This window comes from Eretmochelys imbricata, chromosome 4 (genome assembly GCF_965152235.1).
Source record: "Eretmochelys imbricata isolate rEreImb1 chromosome 4, rEreImb1.hap1, whole genome shotgun sequence".
Classification (NCBI taxonomy): Eukaryota; Metazoa; Chordata; order Testudines; family Cheloniidae; genus Eretmochelys; species Eretmochelys imbricata.
Window position 1 is genome coordinate 16,645,862 of NC_135575.1, and position 27,154 is coordinate 16,673,015.

The window sequence follows — 27,154 nt, forward strand, 5'->3', positions numbered from 1 at the left end:
ATTGGTGGATGTGCAGGTGAACGAGCCTCTGATAGGGTGGCTGATGTTATTAGGCCCTGTGATGGTGTCCCCTGAATAGATGTGGGCACAGTTGCAAGGATAGGTTCCTGGGTTAGTGGTTCTGTTGTGTGGTATGTGGTTGCTGGTGAGTATTTGCTTCAGGTTGGGGGGCTGTCTGTAGGCAAGGACTGGCCTGTCTCCCAAGATTTGTGAGAGTGTTGGGTCATCCTTCAGGATAGGTTGTAGATCCTTAATAATGCGTTGGAGGGGTTTTAGTTGGGGGCTGAAGGTGACGGCTAGTGGCGTTCTGTTATTTTCTTTGTTAGGCCTGTTCTGTAGTAGGTGACTTCTGGGAACTCTTCTGGCTCTATCAATCTGTTTCTTCACTTCCACAGGTGGGTATTGTAGTTGTAAGAATGCTTGATAGAGATCTTGTAGGTGTTTGTCTCTGTCTAAAGGGTTGGAGCAAATTCGGTTGTATCGCAGAGCTTGGCTGTAGACAATGGATCGTGTGGTGTGGTCAGGGTGAAAGCTGGAGGCATGTAGGTAGGAATAGCAGTCAGTAGGTTTCCGGGATAGGGTGGTGTTTATGTGACCATTGTTTATTAGCACTGTAGTGTCCAGGAAGTGGATCTCTTGTGTGGACTGGACCAGGCCAAGGTTGATGGTGGGATGGAAATTGTTGAAATCATGGTGGAATTCCTCAAGGGCTTCTTTTCCATGGGTCCAGATGATGATGTCATCAATATAGCGCAAGTAGAGTAGGGGCGTTAGGGGACGAGAGCTGAGGAAGCGTTGTTCTAAATCAGCCATAAAAATGTTGGCATACTGTGGGGCCATGCGGGTACCCATAGCAGTGCCGCTGATCTGAAGGTATACATTGTCCCCAAATGTAAAATACTTATGGGTAAGGACAAAGTCACAAAGTTCAGCCACCAGGTTTGCCGTGACATTATCGGGGATAGTGTTCTTGACGGCTTGTAGTCCATCTTTGTGTGGAATGTTGGTGTAGAGGGCTTCTACATCCATAGCGGCCAGGATGGTGTTATCAGGAAGATCACCGATGGATTGTAGTTTCCTCAGGAAGTCAGTGTTGTCTCGAAGGTAGCTGGGAGTGCTGGTAGCGTAGGGCCTGAGGAGGGAGTCTACATAGCCAGACAGTCCTGCTGTCAGGGTGCCAATGCCTGACATGATGGGGCGCCCAGGATTTCCAGGTTTATGGATCTTGGGTAGTAGGTAGAATATCCCAGGTCAGGGTTCCAGGGGTGCGTCTGTGTGGATTTGATCTTGTGCTTTTTCAGGGAGTTTCTTGAGCAAATGCTGTAGTTGCTTTTGGTACCTCTCAGTGGGATCAGAGGGTAATGGCTTGTAGAAAGTGGTGTTGGAGAGCTGCCGAGCAGCCTCTTGTTCATATTCCGACCTATTTATGATGACAACAGCACCTCCTTTGTCAACCTTTATGATTATGATGTCGGAGTTGTTTCTGAGGCTGTGGATGGCATTGTGTTCCGCACTGCTGAGGTTATGGGGCAAGTGATGCTTCTTTTCCACAATTTCAGCCCATGCACGTCGGCGGAAGCACTCTATGTAGAAGTCCAGTCTGCTGTTTTGACCTTCAGGAGGAGTCCACCTAGAATCCTTCTTTTTGTAGTGTTGGTAGGGAGGTCTCTGTGGATTAGTATGTTGTTCAGAGGTATGTTGGAAATATTCCTTGAGTCGGAGACATCGAAAATAAGATTCTAGGTCACATAAACCAGTCAGAGAACACTACAATCTCTCTGGTCACACGATTACAGACATGAAAGTTGCTATATTACAACAAAAAAACTTCAAATCCAGACTCCAGCGAGAAACTGTTGAATTAGAATTCATTTGCAAATTGGATACAATTAACTTAGGCTTGAATAGAGACTGGGAATGGCTAAGTCATTATGCAAGGTAACCTATTTCCCCTTGTTTTTTCCTACCCCCCCTCCCCGACGTTCTTGTTTAAACCCTGGATTTGTGCTGGAAATGGCCCACCTTGATTATCATACATATTGTAAGGAGAGTGATCACTTTAGATAAGCTATTACCAGCAGGAGAGTGGGGTGGGAGGAGGTATTTTTTTCATGCTTTGTGTGTATATAAAAAGATCTTCTACACTTTCCACAGTATGCATCCGATGAAGTGAGCTGTAGCTCACGAAAGCTTATGCTCAAATAAATTGGTTAGTCTCTAAGGTGCCACAAGTACTCCTTTTCTTTTTGCGAATACAGACTAACACGGCTGTTACTCTGAAACCTCCCAATAAACGGGAAAGCTTGTCTCTCTCACCCACAGAAGTTGCTCCAATAAAAGATGATATATCACCTACCTTGTTTCTCCAATATCCTGGGACCAACACAGCTACATCAACAGTACATACTTTCCCCTTTTTTGTTTAAAATAAAACAAACTTCACAGCTTGTTCAATCAAATGATTGTGGATGTGCACAGTTAGGGTATTCTATTGTCCAAACCTGGAACAGTTAGTGGAAGAATGGGATCTGCATGACTGTTCTAAAACAATGCCCCTCTCCTGAACCTGACACCATATGGGGCAGAGATTTGGCCATACTGAGTCACTTGCAGAATGATGCCTAAATCTGTTGGAAGATGAAATAAAGTGCATGTCTATACCACCCCACCCCCACCCCCCGCTGATAGCACCTAACCAATTACTTTTCTGTAGCGTTTTGCTATGCAGTTTTTTTATTCAAAAATAATAATTTGCATCCTGTTTCTGTCACATTTCCCCCTCTCATCTCTGTCCTTTTTGTTGTCTGTCCCTCTCCCCACCCTGCTTTTCTTTTGACAAGTTCCCTTTTAAAAACACTTCACACTACGTTGCAAAGCCCGAAGTTAGAAGCTGGATTGATTTTTTTTTTTAATTCGTTTTCCCTCCACTTTAAAGGTTTCTACGCTAGAAAATGTAAACAATAGCTAATGCTTTGTTTATCTGATACCCACACCACCTTTAAGAGTTGGCCAGAAGCCTGAGTCCATACCTGTAGGAAGGGGAACTGCTGCCCTGGGTCCATTTGTGTATGCATACGGAGGTACTGGAAGTAGGGGTGCTGCTACGCTGCCTGGCTTGAAGTGGTTTCCCTTTTATAGACAAGCTTTACAGTTTGGTGCAATGGCTGTCAGCACCCCCACAATTAAAAAAAAAAAAAGGAAACGGTTCCAGCCCCCACCCCCCCATATGCAGCTAGAGCCTTGTATAAATAGGGACCAGAAGCCCTAGGAACGCAGCGTTCGTGGTTTAAGGCTGGCGCTGGCTGAACGGGGATGGAAGGAGGCCAGGCCTGGCTGGGTCGGTGGGGCTGGGTCAAACGAAGGGAATGTTTTAAAAGCTTTGCCCCAAGGCCCAGCCTGCTGCTCGGGCCCTGACTGAAACCTAGCGGCTTCACAGCCCGCTTAGCACCCTTTGCGGTGAGAAATCCGTTTCCTTATCTAGCGCCAGGGATTTACATCCTTCCCCCGCCCGGGGGCAGAGCTTCCCCGCCGGCCCCCGCCCCTGCCGCAGCGGAGGGCGGTGGCTGCGCGGCCCCGGCTCCGCCCTGCCCCGCGGGCCGCTCGGAGCGGGGCCGAGGGCGCCGGGGCTATGGGCGCGGGCTGGGGCTGCGCGCTGGGGCTGGGGCTGCTGCTCTGGGGGGCGGCGGCCGCTCCCCCGCTGTGCAACGTGAGCCTGGAGCAGGCCCCGCAGCAGCGCTGGCTGCCCGCCCTGCGGCACTTCGACCCGGCCTTCCTGCGGGCGGCCGTGGCCCGGGTCATCGAGTGAGTGAGTGTGTGAGCGAGCGAGCGAGCGCGGCGGGGCGGGCTGGGGCAGCCGCGCCTCTGGGGGCGCCGCCCGGCCCCGCTGTCTGGGCCCCCCACGGTCCCACACACCCAGCCCGGGGCGTGGCTCGGGGGGGGGTGTCTCTCCCCTCGTTTTTCCGAGGGCGCCCATCACCGTGGCGCCCGGCTGGTGGGCCCTGCCTCAGCAATGTTCTGCACAGCCCCACTCGGGGGCCAGCAGAGCACCCTGAGGGCGCAGGGAGACCCCCACCCCCCCCAGCCCGAGTGCGGGCAACTAGCGTCGTCCCGCCGCCCTTTGCTCTCTGCTCGCCTTCCCCACCCGCTTCTTTTGCCTGGTGTCTTGTCCAGGGGCTCTCAAACTGGGGGTCGGGACCCCTCAGGGGGTCGCCAGGTTATTACCTGGGGAGGGGGGGCGGTCGTCAGCTGCCACCCCCAAACCCCGCTTTGCCTCCAGCATTTATAATGGTGTGAAATATATAAACAAGTGTTTTTAATTTAGGGGGGGGGGGTCGCACTCAGAGGCTTGCTATGCGAAAGGGGTCACCAGTACAAAAGTCTGAGAACCCCTGGTCTTGTCCTTAGCAGATCTCCCCATGCCGGGACGGCCCCTGCTGGATGGTACCGGAGCTGCTGCTTTGCTTGGAACCTGCCCTGGGGCTCTGCTGGCTGAACAGCTGCCTTGGTAGCAGGCCTAGGGGCCGTGCAGAGGGGCCCTGGAAGGCCATGTTGCGAGTGGGTGATGATGGGCTGGGCCCATACTTTGCACACCTGGGAGGAAGGGGAGGTAGCTGGTTCTGGCCCATTGGCTGGGTGAGGGTGCTGTGAGTGATGGTGGATTTTGCCAGCTTCAAGCCCCAATACTCAGGCTTTATGTAAGTAGAGTGAATGTCACCCTAATAAATAGCAATTTTAAAACCCCCAATACCACAGTGATGGCTGGTTAGAAATGTATAAAATTTGGAGTTTGAGGGGACCTAATGGGAGAGGAAAAAGCATTGCACCCTGTAAAGCCTTAAGCACATACTTCCCTTCCCTTCCATGAATCCTGCTGAACGCCGCGGGATTACTTATGTGGATCAATGGCTGTGGGATCGAGGGATAAGATCGTGAGCCCTACAGGCAGTCTAGCACAAGTGTGGCTGCTAATTAATAATTGATAACGCAAAACAACTTTCTGTCTTGTGCTGAGCAGATGGGCAGTGAATCCAATAACTGGTTAATGTGTGAGGTGTAGATACTGTACATACCACTCTGACTTGCTCACACCCATCTTCAAGGGAAAGATTAGCTGATATTTTGGATTTGTCTTTCAGTGAAAGTGTACCTAAGTGGGTCCATGCTGTCATTCGGCCAGTAGCAAAAGAACTGGAGTCTTTTATCCCTCAACCCTTTGCAGGAGAGATCCTGGGAATGTGCAAGGCACTGGGGATTAGTGTTGGAGATGGAATTCTCGTGAATTTGGCCTATGAATTTTCTGCGTAAGTATCTCACTTATCCTGGGAAATAAATTCAGAATATTCCAATTTTAAGGCAGTGGAGCAGAGTGTCTTAATGCAAAATGGCTATAAAGTATAATTGATTGAAGATGATAAATCTCTGGTCTAATATATGAGATGGAATCAGACTGAATTTTGAGCGTATAAATCAATCAAGCAACATTAATGCTCTAATGGGGGGTGAGATGGTGCAGTGCAGTAAAGTATATATTGAAATTAAGGCTGTCAATTAATCGCAGTTAACTCACATGATTAACTCAAAACAATCGTGATGAAAAAAATTAATCGCGATTAATCGCACTGTTAAACAATAGAATACCAACGGAAGTTTATTAAATATTTTGGATGTTTTTCTACATTTTCAAATATATCTATTTTGATTACAACACAATACAAAGTGTACAGTGCTCACTTTATATTATTTTTTATTATAAATATTTGCACTGTAAAAATGATAAACAAAAGAAATAGTATTTTTCAATTCACCTTATACAAGTACTGTAGTGCAATCTCTTTATCATGAAAGTGCAACTTCCAAATGTAGGTTTTTTGTTAACTGAACTCAGAAACAAAACCGTGTAAAACTTTAGAGCCTACAAGTCCATTCAGTCCTACTTCTTGTTCAGCCAATCACTAAGAGAAATAAGTTTGTTTACATTTACGGGAGATAATGCTGGCCACTTCTTCATTACAATGTCACGTGAAAGTGAGAACAGGCATTCACATGACACTGTTGTAGCTGGCGTCACAAGATATTTATGTGCCAGATGCGCTAAAGATTCATATGCATCTTCATGCTTCGGCCATCGTTCCAGAGGACATACTTCCATGCTGATGACGCTTGTTAAAAAAAAAAATAATTAAATTTGTGACTGAACTCCTTGGGGGAGAATTGTATGCCTCTTGCTCTGTTTTACCCACATTCTGCCAGATATTTCATGTTATAGCTGTCTCGGATGATGACCTAGCACATGTTGTTCATTTTAAGAACACTTTCTCTGCAAATTTGACAAAATGCAAAGAAAATACCAATCTGAAGTTTCTAAAGATAGCTACAGCACTCGAACCAAGATTTAAAAATCTGAAGTGCTTTCCAAAATCTGAGAGTGACGAGGTGTAGAGCATGCTTTCAGAAATCTTAAAAGAGCAACACTCTGATGTGGAAACTACAAAACCCAAACCACCAAAAAAGATGCCACCAGCAGAAGGTTGATTTTCTGACTCATAATGATCAAAATGGACATGCATCGGTCTACACTGCTTTGGATGGTTATCAAGCAGAACCCGTCATCAGCATGAACGCATGTCCCCTGGAAGAGTGGTTGAAGCATGAAGGGATATATGAATCTTTAGTGCATCGTGCATGTAAATATCTTGTGACACTAGCTATAACAGTGCCATGCGAAGGCCAGTTCTCACTTTTCGGTGACATTGTCAACAAGAAGCAGGCAGCATTATCTTCTGCAAATGTAAACAAACTTGTTTGTCTGAGTGATTGGCTGAACAAGAAGTAGGAGTGATTGGACTTGTAGGTTCTACAGTTTTACCTTGTTTTATTTTTGAATGCATGTTTTTTGTACTTAATTCTACATTTGTAAGGTTGCACTTTCATGATAAAGAAATTGCACTACAGTACTTGTATTAGGTGAATGGAAAAATACCATTTCTTTTGTTTTTCACAGCACAAATATTTGTAATCAAAAATAAAGTGAGCACTGTACGCTTTGTATTCTGTGTTGTAATTGAAATCAATATATTTGAAAATGTAGAAAACGTCCAAAAATATTTAAATAAATGGTATTCTATTATTGTTAACAGCACGGTTAATTGCAATTAATTTTTTTAATCGCTTGACAGTCCTAATTGAAACGTCTAAGCAAACCGGCAGGGAGCATCCCTTCAAAAGCTCATTAGATCCTTAACAGTTAAAAAGTAAATTAGATTCGTTTAATCATTTAGGCTGTAGGATTTCCCTCAAAAAGCAGAAGTAAGGAGGATTTGTCTGCTCTGAGAAAATGAGTTTTGTTTTTTGTTTTGTTTATTTTTGAAAAGTTGTTTGTTAAGTATCACTTAGCTTCCGCTTGGAAACAAGTACATTTGTATTTAAAACTGTCATGTTAGCTGATTGTGGCTATAGCTGCAAATTACTTTTTGGGTTTGTCTACAGTGGGAAAATGAGGATAGTTCTCTTTCCTACGGTGAACGAATCATAGAATATCAGGGTTGGAAGGGACCTCAGGAGGTCATCTAGACCAACCCCCTGCTCAAAGCAGGACCAATCCCCAATTTTTGCCCCAGATCCCAAATGACCCCCTCAAGGATTGAACTCACAACCCTGGGTTTAGCAGGCCAGTGCTTAAACCACTGAGCCACCAAGCTTAAATGGGGGGAAAAAATTAACTTTTGTTTATTTTCAGTCAGTTAGTTAGTGCATGAGGAAACAGAAACAGGTTGTTTGAGTTCACAGCACTGCAGAGAAATGTTTAATTTAAAAAAAAATGACACTCAAATTTTTCGTCTGGAAAAATTCGCTCTCCATGTTTGGTTTTGACCCCTTTTCATCACAGTAGCTGAATGTTGGGCTTACTCTAGGTGACACTGTCTCTTTGCAAGCATAACTATCTGATATGTAAAAAGAAAAGGAGTACTTGTGGCACCTTAGAGACTAACCAGTTTATTTGAGCATAAGCTTTCATGAGCTACAGCTCACTTCATCGGATGCATAAAGTGGAAAGTACAGTGAGGAGATTGTACTCCTCACTGTACTTTCCAGTCTCCTCACTGTACTTTCCATTTTATGCATCCGATGAAGTGAGCTGTAGCTCACAAAAGCTTATGCTCAACTAAATTGGTTAGTCTCTAAGGTGCCACAAGTACTCCTTTTCTTTTTGCGAATACTGACTAACACGGCTGCTACTCTGAAACCTATCTGATATGTGCAGGGCCCCTGCTGTGAGGTAGTCAGTGCCCTCTGCTCACAATGAAGCCATTAAGAGTTGAGGATTCTCTGCAGGACACTGGATTGGGTCCTAAAACATATGCGAGGTGGTGATGAAATAGCAACAGAAAGCTAATTTGTTGCTCATCGTTTCTATGATCTAAACATAATATATTTAACATGTAATCCTGTAAAAACAGCCTGGGTGCTGTGTTTGGAATCCTAGATTGCTGCATATTATGAAAGGAGAGTGACATATTTTTTTCTTTATCAGTTTTCTTCCAGGATCCTCAGGCATCTGTTCTCTTTTATGGAAACAGTGTGCCACTATTACCATAAGCAGTAGGTTATTACATAGAGGTGTGTGTACCTTATCTAGACAGGGAAAAATATTGCATTAACACATACCTTCTAGTTCAGGTCAAAGGTATCCTGGGTGTAATTGGGTGCAGTTCCACTGGAGTCCTTGGAGTTGCACCTGTTGAAAAAAGAGCTGAATATGGCTTTTAGAGTTTGGAATATGCTCCTTCGAGTGTGCCGTGATCTACAAGTGATGGTCAAATGTTCAGTAATCATTCAAGTGTTACTGCATGACTCAGATGCCACTCACAATGGATAAAATTCTATATTTTTAACAGGAGATTTTTATTTTGTGATGTGTAAGTTGTTTCTTAATGCTAATAAAGGCCAGATAGCTCTGGTTAATTACTTTCTAGCTGAAGAGTTGTCTATTAAGAGTTAAAGACTGTAAGGTATGGTTTGCTATGAGAGAGCAGTATTAGAGGGAGACCAATTGCTATAATTAGGGTTCTATAACAATTTGCATTTTAAACTCCTGGTTACTGGTTTAAGTTACTCATAACTTCTCTGAACTCTCACATTTTGGGTTAAAATCTGCCTGAATTGGAATTTATGTTTTGGGAAACTTTGAGCCAAAATTGTTTAGTTTTCAAGTAACGGGAGAGTGGAAAAAATTATGTTTTCATCAGTATAAAAATGTTCTTAGTGGCTTTTTTATTTTTTTTTTTTTACGTTTAAATGCTGCAACAGCTGGTGTAAGGAAACTGAAGTTGAAATTTGGTGGGGATATCTCTCTCATTGAAGGAAAGTGTCTTAATGTTCTGATGAAAATTTATTTTGATTTTACCAAGTCTGAGCATTTGAAAATCACATTCTAAGTGCAGTGAGATTTTAACTAAGAAGTGCTAAATGTATAACATGCACTGCTAAAGGTTATGTTACAAATGCTTGAGTGGCAAATTTAGCAATCCAGTAACAATGAGCTGTGAATGCCTCAATCACTATTAGAGCTGGTTGTGAAATTTTTGACTCAACTTTTTTGTCAGACAGTGCCAATTCATCAAAACCGAAATTGTTTGCGGGAAAGGGTTGGTTTCGACAGATTTCTTGTCTGTCTCAGTTTTTGGGAAGTTTTGAAATTGTCGAAATGTCCTGTTTTGAAACATTTGAAATGAAAAATTTCCATTTTTCTGTTTAAAATGACTTTTTATTTAGAAATTTAAGTTTAAAATATAAAACATTAAAAGGTTGAAATCAAAACAAAGCATTTTGATTGACCTAAACTGATTAATTTAATTTTTTTTTTTTTTTGGATTGTCAGTTTGCAAAAACTTTTGAGACTTCAACTTTTTGTCCCTATTTGGGATGGGAAAATTTTCCCAAGACAGGAAAAACATTTCCCACTCAGCTCTATTCACTATGTCTTGTAAGACAAAAAACTGCACAACTCCTGGGACTCACTTCCCTGGACCTCATGATGAGTAGGCTAGGGCATTGCAGAGTGTTAAGTTGCACAGTTAAGCACTCAGGTCAGGAGTAGTCAATGTTAAGAGGCTGCATGTGTAATTTGAATGCCTCTCTTGTGTACATACATCATAATACAGTCTTTCATTACATGATTACATCCTGTTTCTTAAATAATACAAATTTTTTCTACAACCATAAGTACACATAATTTTTTAAATTCTGATATATTTTTATCATTTTCATTGTCAATAATTCAATATCTTTTTTGATTTTTGCCTTTAGAGAGTTGAGAACCAATATATAAAGCATGCATTTTAATATCGGGCCCAATCCTGTTATATTAAGGGTAATTATTGTTTTAGTCAAGGGAGAAGAGAGAGACCTAGCTAAGTTAATTCTTTTTAACTTGACCCTGGGCTTGTCAAGGTAAATGTAGATACATCATTTATTTTATGGGCATAATTTTAGATTTTTTGTATCCAAAGAAACTGCTGAACTGGTTGATAATTTGCAGCGGGCTGGGGATTGGTACCTTTAAGGTTAGTGAATGAAAGCAGCATGTTACCTGCTTGAAAAGGTATTTTTATGGTTGGAGGAAACTGAGATGCCTATTCACCAAGAGTAGCACCTGACCTTTATAGCTAGGAATTATAGTGCTGGGTTATAATTGTGTTTGTCCTATAAATAACTTTCATGGACTCTTTTCGGAGTAGCAGCTGTGTTAGTCTGTATTCGCAAAAAGAAAAGGAGTACTAGTGGCACCTTAGAGACTAACCAATTTATTTGAGCATAAGCTTTCGTGAGCTGCAGCATCCCATGAAGTGAGCTGTAGCTCACGAAAGCTTATGCTCAAATAAATTGGTTAGTCTCTAAGGTGCCACTAGTACTCCTTTTCTTTTCATGGACTCTGTTGGTCTGTCAGACAAAGAGTAGCACATAGTACTATAGGATATTATAGATGTGTATCTAAGTCAGTAAAAACAATTGGATGGCAATATGTACAGTATAGAAATGGTATATAATTAAAGATGGCATCGTAATACATATGCTGAAAGGGGCGGAGAGAAGGTTGCAAACGCAACTTTTACTGTCACAGATGAGTGTTTACATTGCTTTGTGGTCTCCACATGTGGTTTTTTTAAACTGTAGCTGTTTAACATTTGTATATGCAATGCCATAAGTGCTAATGGCATTTTACAGAGAAAATAAAATAAAGGTTCAGTCACGGCCGTAAGAAATTTCCTGAAAAATTATTCAATATTGAAAAAATCTCTGTGTTTTGGGGTTTTTTAGATAGTTCCCTTCTGCTTTTGTTTTCCAAGGTTCTGTACCAGTATTGTTGCTCAAGATTCCAAGGGAAAGATTTACCATGGTCGGAACATGGACTATGCTTTCGGAGATATTTTACGCAAGATGACAATTGACGTGCAGTTTATGCAAAATGGGCAGGTATGGTCTGTTTTTGGCACGGGTTGATGCTGTTTTCTGAGAATGGCACACAGGTCTGCATATCTTTAAGCAGCTGGACTTAGTGGTTTGAATAACAAATCCACAGAGGAGTGCAAGAAAATGAGTAATAGAATATTTGCTGTTTAGAGTGCTTCGCCATCTGTCCAGGTTTATATAACAGAGCTTTGTTTATCATTGTAGTATCTGAGCACCCCAGCCTCTCTCTCTGGGGCTACGGTGTAACTGCATTTGAGTTATTCATTTTTGGGCACCACAATATCAGAGAGAAATTGAAAAACCGGACAGAATTCATACTAAAACAAAATTGACCTGGGGCCAGGAGAGACCTACTTACAAGGAAATATTGAAAGAGCAAAATATGTATAGGACAGTGAAGGGAGAACACAAGTTTACAAATATTAGAATGGTGAAAACTCCAAGAATGGAGAGGAATTATTTAAGGTGGTACATGGGTGTATAACAAGAGTTTAATGGAAGGAAGTTAAGAAAAGGGGAACTCAGACTGAGTTTGAGAAAAATCTTCTTGATTGTGCGATGTATTTGGCTGGAGAATAGTCTCCCAAGGAGACCAAACGCAGAGCACATTTAAAACATGATCAAAATATTTGAACACATGCAGTAGAGCTCAGTTTTGGTGAGGAGAGGGATTGGAGAGCCTAACAAGTAATTTTTGTCTCTGATTTCTCTGATTCTTCCCTTTCAACACTATCTTTTCCTTTTTAAGAATCTTATTGCATGGCTGTCAGTCTGACAACTTCTGCAAATATTATATGCGCTGACCAATGTGTGTGTTTTAGTTTTTAATATTTTAAATGATGTATTTGCTGTTGCAGTCTCCTCATATCTGTCTATCTTAGAAATGGAGGATTCTGCCTCACAGTCAGACACTCGCTAACTTGAACAACATTTTAATAGCAGTTGGGTTATCCTTAGCAATGAAATGCAATGGAATTTAATCTTCGCTTTTTTTTATCTCTAGTTTCCTTCTTCAATCATGATGCAGATATTTGAATGTCATAATGTTATTGCATTAACTTTTTCAAATGACATATGTTGGAATCCAGTTATTTCTTCACTGGAAATCCACAGGTAAAATGTAAGAATCTGTTTTGGACCATTGTATTAAAAACATGTCTGTCCCATAACTGTAGAATGGTGTACATTTTCTGATTTCAGGTAGCGTATAAGGGTACCACATTTATGGGCTATGTCGGCTTATGGACCGGACAGAGTCCACACAAGTTTACAATCTCTGGTGATGAACGAGGTAAGTCAAGCTCACAACCATAGCACTGTCATACCAAAACATTTCAATAGTTTAACTCCTTAGTTGTAAACGATGTAGTTGAACATCGTTCTAAAGCACTTTTGTCTAAGTGAGGTTGGAGCTATCACCTTATGCCTGACAACTCTCCTACGTTAGATGGGACTTACTGCAGTTCAGCTGCTTTTATCCTTGTCCGACTCTTCTGACAGAGTCTCCCTCAAACATGCTGGCCACTGAAGTGGGGTAGAGCACAACTTTCTGGCCTCCTGCATACATAAGCACCTGTGGCCACCCCGAAGAGGAGAGATGTTTGGATGTCTATATGGCAGCATTTGAACTTCAAACAGCAGAAGCAGGAGATGGGGGAATTCTGGGGAGGCAGCAGGAGGAGAATTTGTGGCCCTTTGAGGAGACGCCACTGAGGAAGGGAGACATGGGGCTGAGAGAAAGAGACCATCTTGTGCAGGGAGTCAAAAGCCTGGATCCCCTGGCCTGTTCTAGTATGGTAGGGCCCATGCATACGGGGGAAAAGAGGAGAAGAGAGGCAGTTGGATCTGCAGCGTGGGAAAAGAAGGGTTGAAGAAGTGGTTGGAGACAGTGGATTAAGGGATGAGGGAAGACTGAGAAGCAGTGCAGACCCACTTGAAGGGTCATTGGAGAGAGAAGGGACAACTGATGACAATGGAAAAGCATTTGAGAGCAATGAAGGCAGAGGTGGCAATGTCCCTTTAAGTTAGAGGCCAGTCTCTCCCCCTTGGGAACCTGAGTTTAGATTGAAAGATGTAGAGGCATGTATAGAACGGTCAGACCTTGGATCCCAGTTTTTGAAGGAAGCAAACCAATGTTTAATGAGGGGGAGGCAAAAGGAGAATTAAGCATTGTAAATATTAGAGATGGGTCTGAGCACCAGAGTTGAGAGGTAGTTCGATGTGGGTCAAGTTAGGGCACCCTTGTCCACCAGGCACTGGACTGAGATGATGATCTTGCTTCATATACTCTTATATGATAAGGATGTATGACCTTGGTCTCTACAAAGAACAATAGCACCAACAGCAGCGAGCGGGGAGCGTGTATTGCTGTTGTGCAGAATAACAACTGCCGCTGGCTTGCTTTTTTTACCTACCGCTGAACTATTGAGATAAAATTGAGGGAAGGAGTCATGAGACTAGAGGAGGTGATGGCTATACATTAGCCTAAAAGTTATTTAAGTGACAGGAAGGATTCTTCCTGTGGACTTTCTCATTTGCGTTTCTGGCCCGTGGATAATTTTAACCATGAATGTCAGTTTCTGTTCTGCTTAGTTTTCTTCAGCCAAAGAGTCATCACTCCTTTTTTAGCTGTGCTCCAGATTTCTGTCCAGTACTTTTCATTCTTTGTAGAATTAAAATACAATAAATTATACAGGGAACATAAAAGTAGGAGCGTTTCCCCTAGAAGCTGTTAACAGTTTAGGCGTGGCTGGCTGAATTGTGACCATGTCGTTAATGTGTGTTACAAGACTCTGCCCTCTGTTACACTAACCTCAGCCTTTCTCTTGCCCAGTATTCTGCTATGAAGAAATAATGTTTATAAATGGAAAAGTCAGTGAGTCACCAACTGTAATGGGAAAGGAACGTGGGGACTTTACGACTGAAATTGTTAGTGTTGGTCTTTCCTGAGAGGTGTTGAGTACTTCTTGTGACAGTGCCCCTTAAAGTCACTTGATATTGAGTCTCCTACAGTGATTTTACTTTTGGGTTTTTGGTGTAGGTAAAGTGAGAAAAGACTAGTTGTCGCAAACTCTGTTGCAGTATTGGTCCCTGACGCAGTGGCTGTCGCATTATAGCTACCTGGTGGGTCATTCTCCACCCAAAAGTTGCTGCAGCTGATGCTGAAGTTGGTAATCAGTGGCTGTCACTTTGATTCCCAATAGCAGCATGGCTAGAGAATTTATTGTACTGTACTTTGTTGGTGAGGGAGAGGATTATAGAGATCGAAAACAGAGCTTGAGAGGAGAAGTGAAGGATGGTAAGATGGGGAGAGATGATGAAGATACACAGTATAGGTATTGGTTGGCAGCAGGAATTGCCTGTGTGTATAATAGCACTTCCCTTTTCTTTTTTCAGATAAGGGAAGATGGTGGGAGAATGCAGTAGCTGCTTTCCTGAGTCGAAACGTCCCAGTCAGCTGGCTTGTCAGGGATGTACGTATGCAAAGTGTTCTATCTTCTTTATCTTAGTCACATACCACTAGCTGTTTGAAGACGCAAAGTATAATAAGAACTTTGTCGTTCCATTTTTCATTTGCGTTGAAGATTACATAGATACCCTGGCAAGTATATGACCTGTATAGGAGCGTATTGTATTGGCTGAGAGTTTTTGAGCTATAAACTGTCCGAAGGCAGGAAATAGAGGCCCTTCCAGGACTGCAGGGGCTTCTTGCCAAGTAGCTTGAATTTATCACTCAGTAACATTTAAGTTTCTGTGAAAACACGCCCGTCCCACAGAACAGGAAGTATTTTAAGGGACCAGGTGGCTACAAAGTAGTGTAAATGCATAATAGCTGCACTGTTAGCTAGACATACAGGTGGGTATGCGATAGGGAAGGTATTTTACCCCACTCTGAACTCTAGGGTACAGATGTGGGGACCTGCATGAAAAAACCCCTAAGCTTATTTTTACCAGCTTAGGTTAAAACTTCCCCAAGATACAAACTATTTTACCTTTCGCCCTTGGACTTTATTGCTGCCACCACCAAGTGTCTAATAAATATATAACAGGGAAAGAGCCCGCTTGGAAACATCTTTCCTCCCGCCCAAAATCCTCCCAAACCCTACGCCCCCTTTCCTGGGGAAGGCTTGATAAAAATTCTCACCAATTTGCATAGGTGAACACAGACCCAAACCCTTGGATCTTAAGAACAATGAAAAAGCAATCAGGTTCTTAAAAGAAGAATTTTAATTGAAGAAAAAATAAAAGAATCACCTCTGTAAAATCAGGATGGTAAATACCTTACAGGTAATCAGATTCAAAACATAGAGAATCCCTCTAGGCAAAACCTTAAGTTACAAAAAGACACAAAACCAGGAATATACATTCCCTCTAGCACAACTTATTTTATCAGCCATTTAAACAAAACAGAATCTAACACATATCTAACTAGATTGCTTATTAGCCCTTTACAGGAGTTCTGACCTGCATTCCTGCTCTGGTCCCGGCAAAAACAACACACAGACAAAGAGAACCTTTGTTTCTCCCCCACTCCAACTTGGAAAGTATCTTGTCTCCTCATTGGTCCTTTTGGTCAGGTGCCAGCGAGGTTATCCTAGCTTCTTAACCCTTTACAGGTGAAAGGGTTTTTCCTCTGGCCAGGAGGAATTTTAAAGGTGTTTACCCTTCCCTTTCTATTTATGACATAGCTGCACTGGTAGCTAGACATACAGGTGGGTATGTGATAGGGAAGGTATTTTACACTATTTGCAAATATAGTTGCATATTTAGGCTATTGCTTCAGCAAGTATTCAGCTTCACAGTGAGAAGTACACGGGCACTTAAACTCCGGCTAAGATTGTGGTTTAATGGAATCCCACGTGGTTCATACATATATGCGATGTACTGGGTAGTTGGCGAGATAAAACTGCGCTGCTTCTCAGTGTCATGAATCACAACAAACAAGATGCTTTCGTTTCCAAGTAAAATAAACAGTATGTTCCACTGCGGAGCAGGTGTGTGGTGTCTGAAAGCAGCACTGTAGTTGGCAGTTTTGATAAATCTGTCACAAAGGGTCTGTCTATTCTGCAGTCAGAGGTGCGAATACAGCGCATGTAGACACACCTGAGCTGGCTTTGATCTAGGTAGATCAGATAACAAAAGCCGTGAAACCACGATGGCACAGGCGTACAAGTTCTTTTGGGTCCTTGGGTCTGTACTTCAGCAGGTAGTTTGTGTTGCCATGTCTTCACTGATATTGAGTTAGCTAGATGAGAGCTAGTCTGAATCTTCTTGAGAAGATTCAATTCAATTCAATTCAATTCAAATCTCAAACTCAGAAGAACCTGAATGAACACTTCTGCAGAAGCTAGTTAGTTGTTGTAGGGATTCGATTTAAAATAACCACCTGCTTATCCAATGTTTTGCCTTCAGCAATATGTATGTACTGAAACAATTAGTGTAACAGTTTTTAATTGTAAAGCCAAATGCCTTTTGCCAGAATATCTCAAAACGAAGACATTGAAAAATAATACACACCTGTTGAGGCATCAAAGTGGCATTGTGGGATCTTATATTTGATTCATTTGGTGAAACTCCAAAGGGGAGAGATTAAATTTTCAAGGAGGGAGTCGTTATGTGTAACACTGGGTGTTTGTTGAAAGTTCGTGAGTATACTAGAACAAAGAGGAGTCCTTGTGGCACCTTGGAGACTAACACATTTATTTGGGCATAAGCTTTCGTGGGCTAGAACCCACTTCATCAGATGCATGGAGTGGAAAATACAGGAGCAGGTATAAATACATGAAAAGATGGGAGTTGCCTTACCAAGTGTGAGGTCAGTCTAACCAGACAATTCAATTAACAGTAGGCTACCAAGGAAGGAAAAATAACTTTTGAAGTGGTAATGAGAGTGGCCCATTTCAAACAGTTGACAAGAAGGTATGAGCAACAGTAGGGGGAAATTAGTATGGGGGTAATTAGGTTTAGGTTTTGTAATGACCCAACCACTCCCAGTCTTTATTCAGGCCTAATGTGATGGTGTCCAATTTGCATATTAATTCAAGTTCTGCAGTTTCACGTTGCAGTCTGTTTTTGAAGTTTTGTCAACTTTTTGAAATGGACCACTCTCATTACCACTTCAAATGTTATTTTTCCTCCCTTGGTATGCTACTGTTAATTGAATTGTCTCGTTAGACTGACCTCACACTTGGTAAGACAACTCCCATCTTTTCATGTATTTATACCTGCTCCTGTATTTTCCACTCCATGCATCTGATGAAGTGGGTTCTAGCCCACGAAAGCTTATGCCCAAATAAATTTGTTAGTCTCTAAGGTGCCACAAGGACTCCTCGTTCTTTTTGCTGATACAGACTAACACGGCTGCCACTCTGAAACCTGAGCATACAAGATTTCCTGAATTGCAGAGTTCTCCCTATAGCTGATTACTGAACCCCCAATAGTAATAATTTTTTTGAAATGCCAGGTACATCTTGTCCAAAAGCTAAAGAAAATTAACTGTCTGTAACCAAACTCCATCTTGCCATGATATGTGGAATGAAGATAGAAATGTACAGAGGGCTGCATAGGAAGTATGTGCACGAAGCTCTAAGCAATTATTAGGATTTCAGTGCACAGATCCCAGGCTAAGGGAACCAAACAAGTGACTTTGAACAAGGTGATGAGAGGAGAGCACTTACACATTGTGACACACAAATCCAACCTCCTGCTTCTTTCCTGTTTGGCTCTCATTCACACACCTGATACTAGTTCAGCACATCTGAAATGAATTTGCAGGTGCAGTCTAGACAATGGTAGTGACCTTTGTACCATACGCACCATATGTTTCTTGCATAACTGCAGTGGAATAATGAGCAAACATTGAGACAGCTGTATATGAGGAAAAAAAACCAAACCTTTGGTTACCGAGAGCCTGACATTGCTAAACATTTAATTTCTTCATGTACCTTGTTATACAAGGTGCCTGCTGTCTCATTTGTTTGTTTTTATTTCACAAGCCCTGTTTTCTTTTAATTCCTGTACTGTGTTAATTTGTTAGGGTCAGTTTTTAAGGGAGTATTTCCTACAGCCCTAATCTTGCAAACACTTCAGCATGTGCATAGTTTTACACTTATGAGTAACTCCATTGACATCAATGGGACTAGCCGTGTGCATGAAGTTACGTGTATAAGTTTGCAGGAGTAAGGTCTAAATAACTCATTTGCATTTTTATCTCCCCACTGCCACCAGTATTCACATAAACCAAAGTTAAAACCAAGGCCTGGAGAAGCCTTTTTTCTTTCATCCCATAATTTAGGGCTCAGTCCTGCAAAGTGCTTCCGTGGAAATTGACAACATGCTCAGGTCCTTTACTTTTCATCATTGATGCTCTCTGGGTACTTTCTATATTTTACTCAGTTCGGATGGTGAAACCAGAGTACTCAATTCCTAGTCATTGTCCCTTCCTGGTTCTTATGCCGAATGGTGGAAGTCGGGTTGGACAGCTATTTTCATGGAATTTTTAAAAATGTCACTTACTAGCTGTGGGGAAAAATGTGTGTTCACCAAACCTGGACCTACCTGACAATCGTGTGCTTGGGCTGGGATATTCAAAGGAGCCTAAGGAAGTTAACTACCCAAGTCCCATTGAAAGTCAGCTGGGAGCAGGGGCCTAATTTCCTTAGACTCCTTTAAAAATCCCAGTCTTGGGGTTGTTTTTCTCTTTTTTGGTTTCCTCATTCTTCCTAATGGGCCTGATGAGTTGAAAGGAATGACTCTTAGCATTGACTTCTCACTAGTGGGAGGATGTGGTTTATATATGGTTCCAGTTCTGCCAACATTTAGATGCGTGCTTATGTTCAAGCACATTGCCTAGTCCTCTTGGCTTCAGTGGGCCTGCTTAGAGTGCATACATTGATTGCAAGATCAGGGCCTAAATGAGAAACCATTCCCATACTACACAGATACCCACTCTACTGATCACTAAGCCAAACCTGACCTTTTCCATAAAATGCAGCCTTCACTGGAGCCAAGAGCCCCCCGGCTCTGAGCTGTCTTGATGCAGTGTCTCGGCAGGCTGTGCAGTATTGATTCCCAGTGATTTTGGTTTTGCACTAGACCCTGAGCAAAGCTGCGGACTTTCAAGCTGCCGTTCTCAAACTGGCTGCAACCCCGATCATTGCGGACGTTTACTACATCGTCGCAGGAACGTTGCCCAAAGAGGGCGTGGTCATCACAAGGAATAGAAGGGGGCCGGCAGACATCTGGCCTCTTGAGCCCACAGCTGGAGCGTAAGTGGCCACAAATGTTGCTTTGTTTCACCTTTGTGAGCTGCTATTGGGAAGAGTGTTCAATAGACCCAAGACGCGGTGGGAGGGCAGCATCTTGTGGTCTGCAGTGTCGACTATGGTTGAGCCAGGAGATGCTTTCGCTAATGTCTATGAATGGAGCTCCATCCAGCCCTCCTCAGCCAGGGAAGCCACTTTCGGATAGGGCAGGGGCAGTCCTCTGAGAACCGGGGGGAGAAAAGGGACATGTGGATTGTTTGTTTGTTTGTTTTTTACTGAGGACAATACACACAATTGAGATTATATAAGCCTGTGACAAGAAGTACAATTCAGTTACTGGTACAGATATGAATGCTATCCAATTGCTGAGCCGCTTCACTGGCAATAATATGCCAGTCTGCGTGTATGTAGGAGATTCAGGGATGTTTCAAATTCATGTGTGTCACTGATGTACAGCTCAATTTACAAGTAACAGGATGTTTTTCTGACTGTTAGCCTTGCACACTCACTTTGGGATCTGAAAGTTATGCTGGATTCTTTCCTCCTTTTGTATCATCGCTGGTAATAAAAGATTTGCATGCTAAACTGGGCTATCTGTGACCTATCTGCAACCCCATTAGTTCAGATATTACTATTGGGTAAATAATTTGTCGTCGTAACTAGAATTTAGCAGACAATTCAATTGATGCACAAGATGAATCCAGCTGATTCTCTGTTAGTAATGCTGGCTTTGCAGGGCTAACAGAAGTAAAAAGCATTTTAAAAAACCTTATCTTTTTCACTAAAGTAAAACAAACAAACATGCCAAAAAAACCTCATGTCTGTTTTTATTAGCCACCTGTGCAACTGGGTGAAATTACACTTGCTTTTTTGGTTTGTTCTGTGGTGTAGGTGGTTCCGTGTGGAAACAAACTATGACCACTGGGTTGCTCCTCCTCCATTTGATAAACGAAGGTGAGTTTGAGTAGGAGTTGTGACCCCGGATGCCGTTTTTGTATTTAAGAGGTGACACAGGCTTCTTGGGTGCTTCCCTAGGCAGCTTCATGTGCTGAGCAGGCAGCCACTTCAGCTCCTGCAGCCTCACTCAGAAGAAACTAGACCAGGTAAGGAGTGATACTGCCTGGTTCCAGTGCTCTTTGGCTGGAAGCACAGTGGTTACAGGGTGACGACTCTCTAACATGAGGCAGAAGAAAATCGTGGGAAGGGAAAGATGCTTGGTGTTGGTGTCCCAGTAGAAGACAGAATTTAACCCTAACCATAGTGTTCAGGCCTCACAATGACAGGCTGTTTGGAGGCATTGCTAAAAGCCTCAGCAACGTTTTTAGTTGATTTGGCTGTTTGATGCAAGGGGGCAAAATGTGTTGGCAGATTGGCTGCAGTTCTGTAGCTATATCCTCTAATGGTAATGCCTCTCATTCAGTTATGGTCGATTGGATTCAGCTCATACCATCTTTTAGTGTAATTAAGCCCCAAGCAGATGTTTTGATGTGGATTGATTTAGTGGCTAACATTTCTCATTCAGGCTGCATAACGTTTTCTATGACCATTATTTTTGTTGAGTGACGTTGCATCCTTTCCTTGCAGAACTGCGGCCATTAAAGCTCTCAATGCCACTGGATGGGACAATATTAATTTTGAGACCCTCTTTCAGGTATTTCTTTTAAATTTTGCATCATGATGTCTGGATGTTGACTAAAAATTCTGCTGTTTGGAGAGAAGGTTAGAACAGCGATTAAGGAATGTGACGGTTTTTAGTGAGGATTTGGAAAATTACACAGGCATTTCATGGCTAAGGATATACAGCAAAGGGCTCATGTTTGCTCATTTGAGTGGCGATTGTCGTCAAGGGTCACTTGAACTGCGCTCTAGTGATGGAGAACTGAGCCAGGCTGTGCTGCTGATTTAGTGTATGACCTTGGGCAAGTCACTTAAGCCCAAATTTTCCAGTGTCTGTGAATTGTGGGTGACTCAATTTTGGAGCGCCCAAGTTGAGAATCCTGGGGTTTAATTTTCAGCCCCCATTGGCTTCAGCTGACACTGTGGGTGCTCAGCTTCTCTGAAAATTAGGCTACAGTGGTCTCAAACTGAGCATCCAGAATTAATTGGGCAGCCTTGATTCTTGTGTGGGGTTTTTAGGCAGTAATTCAGATATGGTAGACTTTCAGAAGCACATTAGGGAATTAAAAGTACAAGTTCCACTGATTTCTGCCCATTATATACTATAATTGTAGTAGTTCCTTTTAGGATGCTATGAACTATTACTTTTAAATGAGAAACATGTGTAACATAGCTGTATTCTGACTGCTCAGACAGGAGCATGTGAGGAACGCAGGTTGACTGTATCACCAGCATTATTAAATGATTTCTTTGGTACAAGCACAGGTATAAATACTGCAGACACTTAGAGAGGGGGTAGAAGGTTGATACAAGTTCCTCTTAAATGCAGGAACTTGACAAAACTTTGTGCATTTGCAAAGCTTTTTTGTTTAAAAATGTTCAATAAAGTGCTCTGATTTTTAAAAATGGATAGGGTAACCTTTGATCTTGCGTTATCCATCTTAAATAATTGTATCCGACTGTTTCTAAATAGCCTTAAACATTTCTTTTAATCTGACAAAATGACAGGCTCTTTAATTTTTTTGAATAGGTATTATCAGTGAGGCCGGTCTTAAACAAGTAAGTATCATGTTTAGAAACATAGATCAATGCCCATTGCCACACCAGGGCAGTTTATATTTAATTTCGATTTAGATTATCAGAAGATTTTCCTTTAACTGTGCAAAATATCCCATGATTTTCCCCAGCCATAAACACTGCTCCTGTGCTCAGTGCTTTTCAGTGTCTGCCCTCACTTGGGTTTCTGACTTCTTTGTCGGTCACTCACTGTCCAGTAAAAGAACCATAGTTCATAAGGCTCAGTCCTCCTGTGTGTGGAGTCTACACTTCACAATAATATGCAACAATGAAGCAAATTGATACTCAGACCAGCCAGTCTTCCCCTGAGTGATGCATCTTGCTCCTGATATGTTGAATGTTCATTTTCCACTTAGTTTTTGTTGCAACTCTTGCCTTTGTTAATCAGTGTTAGTAAATTTGCTTTGCTTTGAAGAGGGAAAAAATAATACATGCATACCGTAGCTACTGAGTGTAGTTTTACAAGCTACTGCATGCCTAACCTGTGCTGAGTTCTTTCACTTGCTCCATAATGGCTCTATGTTTTACAAAAATTTGCATCTCCCCTTCTTCCTGTTGTCCTGTTTTATTTTTAGACGTAGCTCAGTATCTCCACAGCTTCCCTCAATCACGCAAAGAGCTCTGGAATTGGTTCCTCAGGGTCAGCAACAAGGATTTAAGCCCCTATATATTGTGCTTATACTCTTCCTCACAATTTGAATTCTGTCACTGTAACAATTGAGATCAATACTATTAATATTCTAGTAAACTGATCAAATAGATGCAGACTCACAATTTAGGGCATATTTTCTGCTGGGTAAAATTCCCTTGATCTCTATAGAGCTGTGCCATTTTGCACCAGGAGAGAATTTGGCTGTCAGTGTTACCAAACTCTTCTGGATATTTCAACACTCTGTGCCTTTTGATTGTTTTGATTTGGACAAGTAGAATGCTTCTTTCTAGTAAGATTGATTCTATTGCTTTGCTGTTGTTACCCGTATCTTCCTGGATTTGAGATGGTATTTTAAGCACACAGTACATCTTTTTTCCCCCTTTTCCCCCAGTTACACAATATATACCACAGTAATGAGTGCTGCAGTCCCAGACAAGTACATGACACGGATCAGAACCTGGGAGTGAACATGTGTAAGTAACATATTGGTGCTGATAGTTGTTTTCAATGAATATGAGCTCTCAGTGGTACCTATGGATGGGATTTCCTGTCCTGTTGAGGTGAGGGAACTTAGCACCTGATTCCCTTAGGCTGAGATTTTCATAAGAGCCCAACTCCCATTGAAGTTCAGTGGCCTGCTCTTCCAGTCCTGGGTTGGGCCTAAAAATCACACTTAATTTTATGAAGCTTTTAATGATGCAGTTTAAATGTCCAGCAGGGACTAGAGGTACAGTCCTATAAAACAGTGGTTTTCAAACTTTTTCTGGTGACCCAGTTGAAGAAAGTTGTTGACGCCCATGACACAATGGAGCTGGGGATGAGAGATTTGGGGTGTGGGAGGGGCTCAGGGCTGGGGCAGAAGGATGGGGTGAGGGCTGTGGGGTGGGGCCGGGAAAGAGGGAGTTTCAATGTGTGGGAGGGGCTCTGGGCTGGGGCAGGGGGTTGGGGTGTGGGAGGGGCTCTGGGCTGGGGGTGCAGGCTCTGGGGTAGGGCTGGGGATGAGGGGTTTGGGGTGCAGGAGGGGAATCCGGGTTGGGGGCAGGCTCAGGGCTGCGGCAGGGGGTTGGAGTGCAGGAGGGGGTCTGGGCTGGGGATACAGGCCCTGGGGTGGGGCCGGGGATGAGGGATTTGGGATGCAGGGACGTTTGCTGCTTCCTGCAACTCCCATTGGCCGGGAACGTGAACCGCGGCCACTGGGAGCTGCAGGCAGCCATGCAAATGTAAACAAACTGTCTTGTGGCTCGCCCGCGGATTACCCTGACAGGCCGCCGGTTGCCCGCCACTGCACTATACGGTAAGTTTTCCTTGATGGTCCAATTTTGCTGTAATTTGAATGACTTCGGGTGTCTCATATGTCAATTAAACTACAAATCACTTCAGTTGTTCATTTCCCTCCCGCCCCCAAGAAACAGCATGTGCATGTACAGGGGGTGACAATTGCAGTCTAAATTAGATATTTGTACTTTGACCTTCTAAAATTACAAAGCAAAGAAATTTTGTGACGGCTGCTGCTGCACTCCCATTCCTGGAAGAGAGGAGAATTCCTTCAGGGCCAAATCCTGATGCTGCTGATGTCAGTGGGAGTTTGGCTGTTGACTTTAGTTGGACATGGATTTGACTCGAGGGTTAGCAGTGGTCATGTTGAGCTTTTGAGATAGCAGGGTTTATTTTTTTTCTGTTGGAGAATTTAAAGTGTTTGCTTTATTTCTCTGACCTGTGCGGATCCATGCTCATTTCTTTCTTACTCTCTCTCTCAACAGACAAAAGGGGGAAAAGCTGAAGCTTTCCAAGTCCAGCATTACGTTTAAACTAAATTAATGCATTGTAGTTGTTTTGTTGAAAACAATTCCATGAACATTTCAGGTAAAGCTGACTTGCAAGATTCTGATTTTGTTCATGTTCTGAAATGAAGGTTTTACTAATTACGTTGGCTTTCTAGCAGATTTTTAAACGAGAGGGAACTGATTTTCACTCATGTTTCTGGAATGCAATGTGCACTTTAAATGAATGTACTGATGAGTTTATTAATAATAAAAAGTCTCTATTTTTGCTTGGCTGGTAAGAAAATACTGAAATAAAAATATTCAGCAGGCTGTCTGGCTTATGTAGGGCTATTTTGTTGTTGTTCTTTCATCTGACATGTTAGGGGCCTGTGATCCACATCCACAGTGGAAGCCCTATAGTCCTCTCTTTAGCACCACCCCTGAGTAAAATGAGCTGAGATCTGGATCAATCCCTAGGCAGGTTGGAATGGGCTGTGGGAAGTCTGCAGGCACTGCTACAGCATCAGGGTTACAGCAGCCCTTCAAATTGGCTGCTCCTCCATGGAACTGTGTTTGGTTAACGGATATACCTGTGTTCTTCCCAGCACACAGGGGCCTGGATCCCCAGTGCGGGCTCCCTGCAATACTCCTCCCATGGGACCCTGGAACCAGACTGGTTCTCCTGTGTTCCAGCATTTCCTTGGCCCTTAGTTGGACTGCAGGATGATAGGTGATGGAAGGGTATGTTTTTCCAATGATACCCCAGAGCAATTTAAATTGCATTCCCTTAGCATTGCTGTAGAATGGATGGAAATACACCGTTTGTCTTTGATCTGAATTGCTGGCTTTCCCTGAAGATTACCACTCAATCTGAGAGGTGGTTATTTATGCTAAAGGAATGTGCAGAGCAAGTCTGGACTGTGTGTAACTTACAATTAATGTGCTTTCCTCCAGGATAGAACAGCCAGGCTCAGCTTAGGGGATATAATGACACTGATTGTTATTTCCCTAACAGATTGGAGGATCCTCAAGTCTAAGGGGAACAGAGACTGAATTTCCTTTGCACAGTTCAGTTCACATCAGTAGAAATTTTGCAACTATGTTCCCTTTGATTGTGCTGCAATTGTGCACCAGTCACTCATTCAGTTTGTGATACTGTAGCAAAACCACAAGAGTTGGAAGGATTGATTTAGGTAAATACCTACCCTTATAGTTTCAGTGTTTAGGATCTGATTCCTGACAGGGCACAATTTTCATTGATGTCAGTGGGAATTTAGCCTGAGTCAGGACTGTAGGATGGGGTGATAGGTCTTCAAATAAAAAGTTTCCTAGGTAAGAGCTGCAGTAACGCCTCCGATTGCAGTGTAGACCTAACCTCTGCCAGGCTAAACCCCAGGGCCGTGGTGAAGTGGGTCGGACATGGCATTCTGTATTGAATACTGTACCATAGGTATATGCACAGCATGCTAAGAGGAGAGCTCAACTGAAATGTACTCAAACTGACTGAAGAGGAGACAAATGTATGTTTTTTCGGCCTCCACCTGCCACTTTCTCTTCCCTTTGGAATCACAGAACATCCACATGATCCTTTCAGCAATGGCTCATGTGAAAAAGTAAGTGGGCAAGTATTTAGTGTATCTTGACTGTCTTTCTACATAATTTAAAAAAAAAATAGCTGGGGTTTTGCCTTTCTGGTTTTCTATGCAGGACACTTCAATATAGCAGGACTTCAGGGATTGTTGTCTGGGTGTGGAAGTGGAGGCTGGGCATGCAGCCCTTCCGAAGTCTAGGAGGTTGAACAGCTGGATAAATTCAGACAGCATCTCAGGACCTGGAGTGCTCTTCTGCAATCAAGTTTAAATACAATTCATTGCGTAGCAAAATAATTTCCAAAACAATTGCTCCCTTTAAAACATTGATTCACAGTGTCCCTTGCAACATTTTTGAATTGGTTGTGTGAGCTTTTCCTACCAGAGCTTTATAGAAACGTGTGTCCTTTATCTCCTCATGCTGTAGCTAGCTAAATGTCATTACGTACTTACCTACATGCTCTACTTTTACCTGGATAAAGGCACTGCAAGCTTTTCTTTGACCCAGTTTACTCAGGAGCATCAGTTATAGAGCTAGTGTCGTAATTGATGTGAAGAGAAACAGAGGGTTCCAGGAAGAATGTGGGAATAAAGGAGCCCACACCGATTTCTTAATTCCGTATCTATGTCACTTCAATTTGTAGAGCTGGCAGCCACTCCTGCCTCTCTCTCATTCACATATCTTCTCATAACAGCCACACCCAAAGCTAGGGGACCAGATAT

General features: G+C 42.7%; 1 protein-coding gene across 2 annotated transcripts; it reads left to right on the forward strand.

Annotated features, from left to right (window-relative positions):
- The first annotated feature begins 3,580 nt into the window (after window positions 1–3,580).
- NAAA (N-acylethanolamine acid amidase) lies at window positions 3,581–23,552 on the forward strand. Of its 2 annotated transcripts, XM_077814906.1 has the most exons (11): window positions 3,581–3,801; window positions 5,136–5,300; window positions 11,346–11,472; window positions 12,670–12,760; window positions 14,866–14,942; window positions 19,564–19,736; window positions 20,625–20,687; window positions 20,769–20,836; window positions 21,318–21,384; window positions 22,381–22,409; window positions 23,471–23,552. In XM_077814906.1, the coding sequence occupies exons 1-10, from the start codon at window positions 3,629–3,631 to the stop codon at window positions 22,391–22,393; spliced, it is 1,017 nt and encodes a 338-aa protein (XP_077671032.1). In that variant the 5' UTR covers window positions 3,581–3,628; the 3' UTR covers window positions 22,394–22,409; window positions 23,471–23,552. The 2 variants fall into 2 exon arrangements, with proteins under 2 accessions (XP_077671032.1, XP_077671031.1); XM_077814905.1 differs by lacking the exon at window positions 20,769–20,836 and having other exon boundaries at window positions 3,588–3,801.
- Window positions 23,553–27,154: the final 3,602 nt, after the last annotated feature.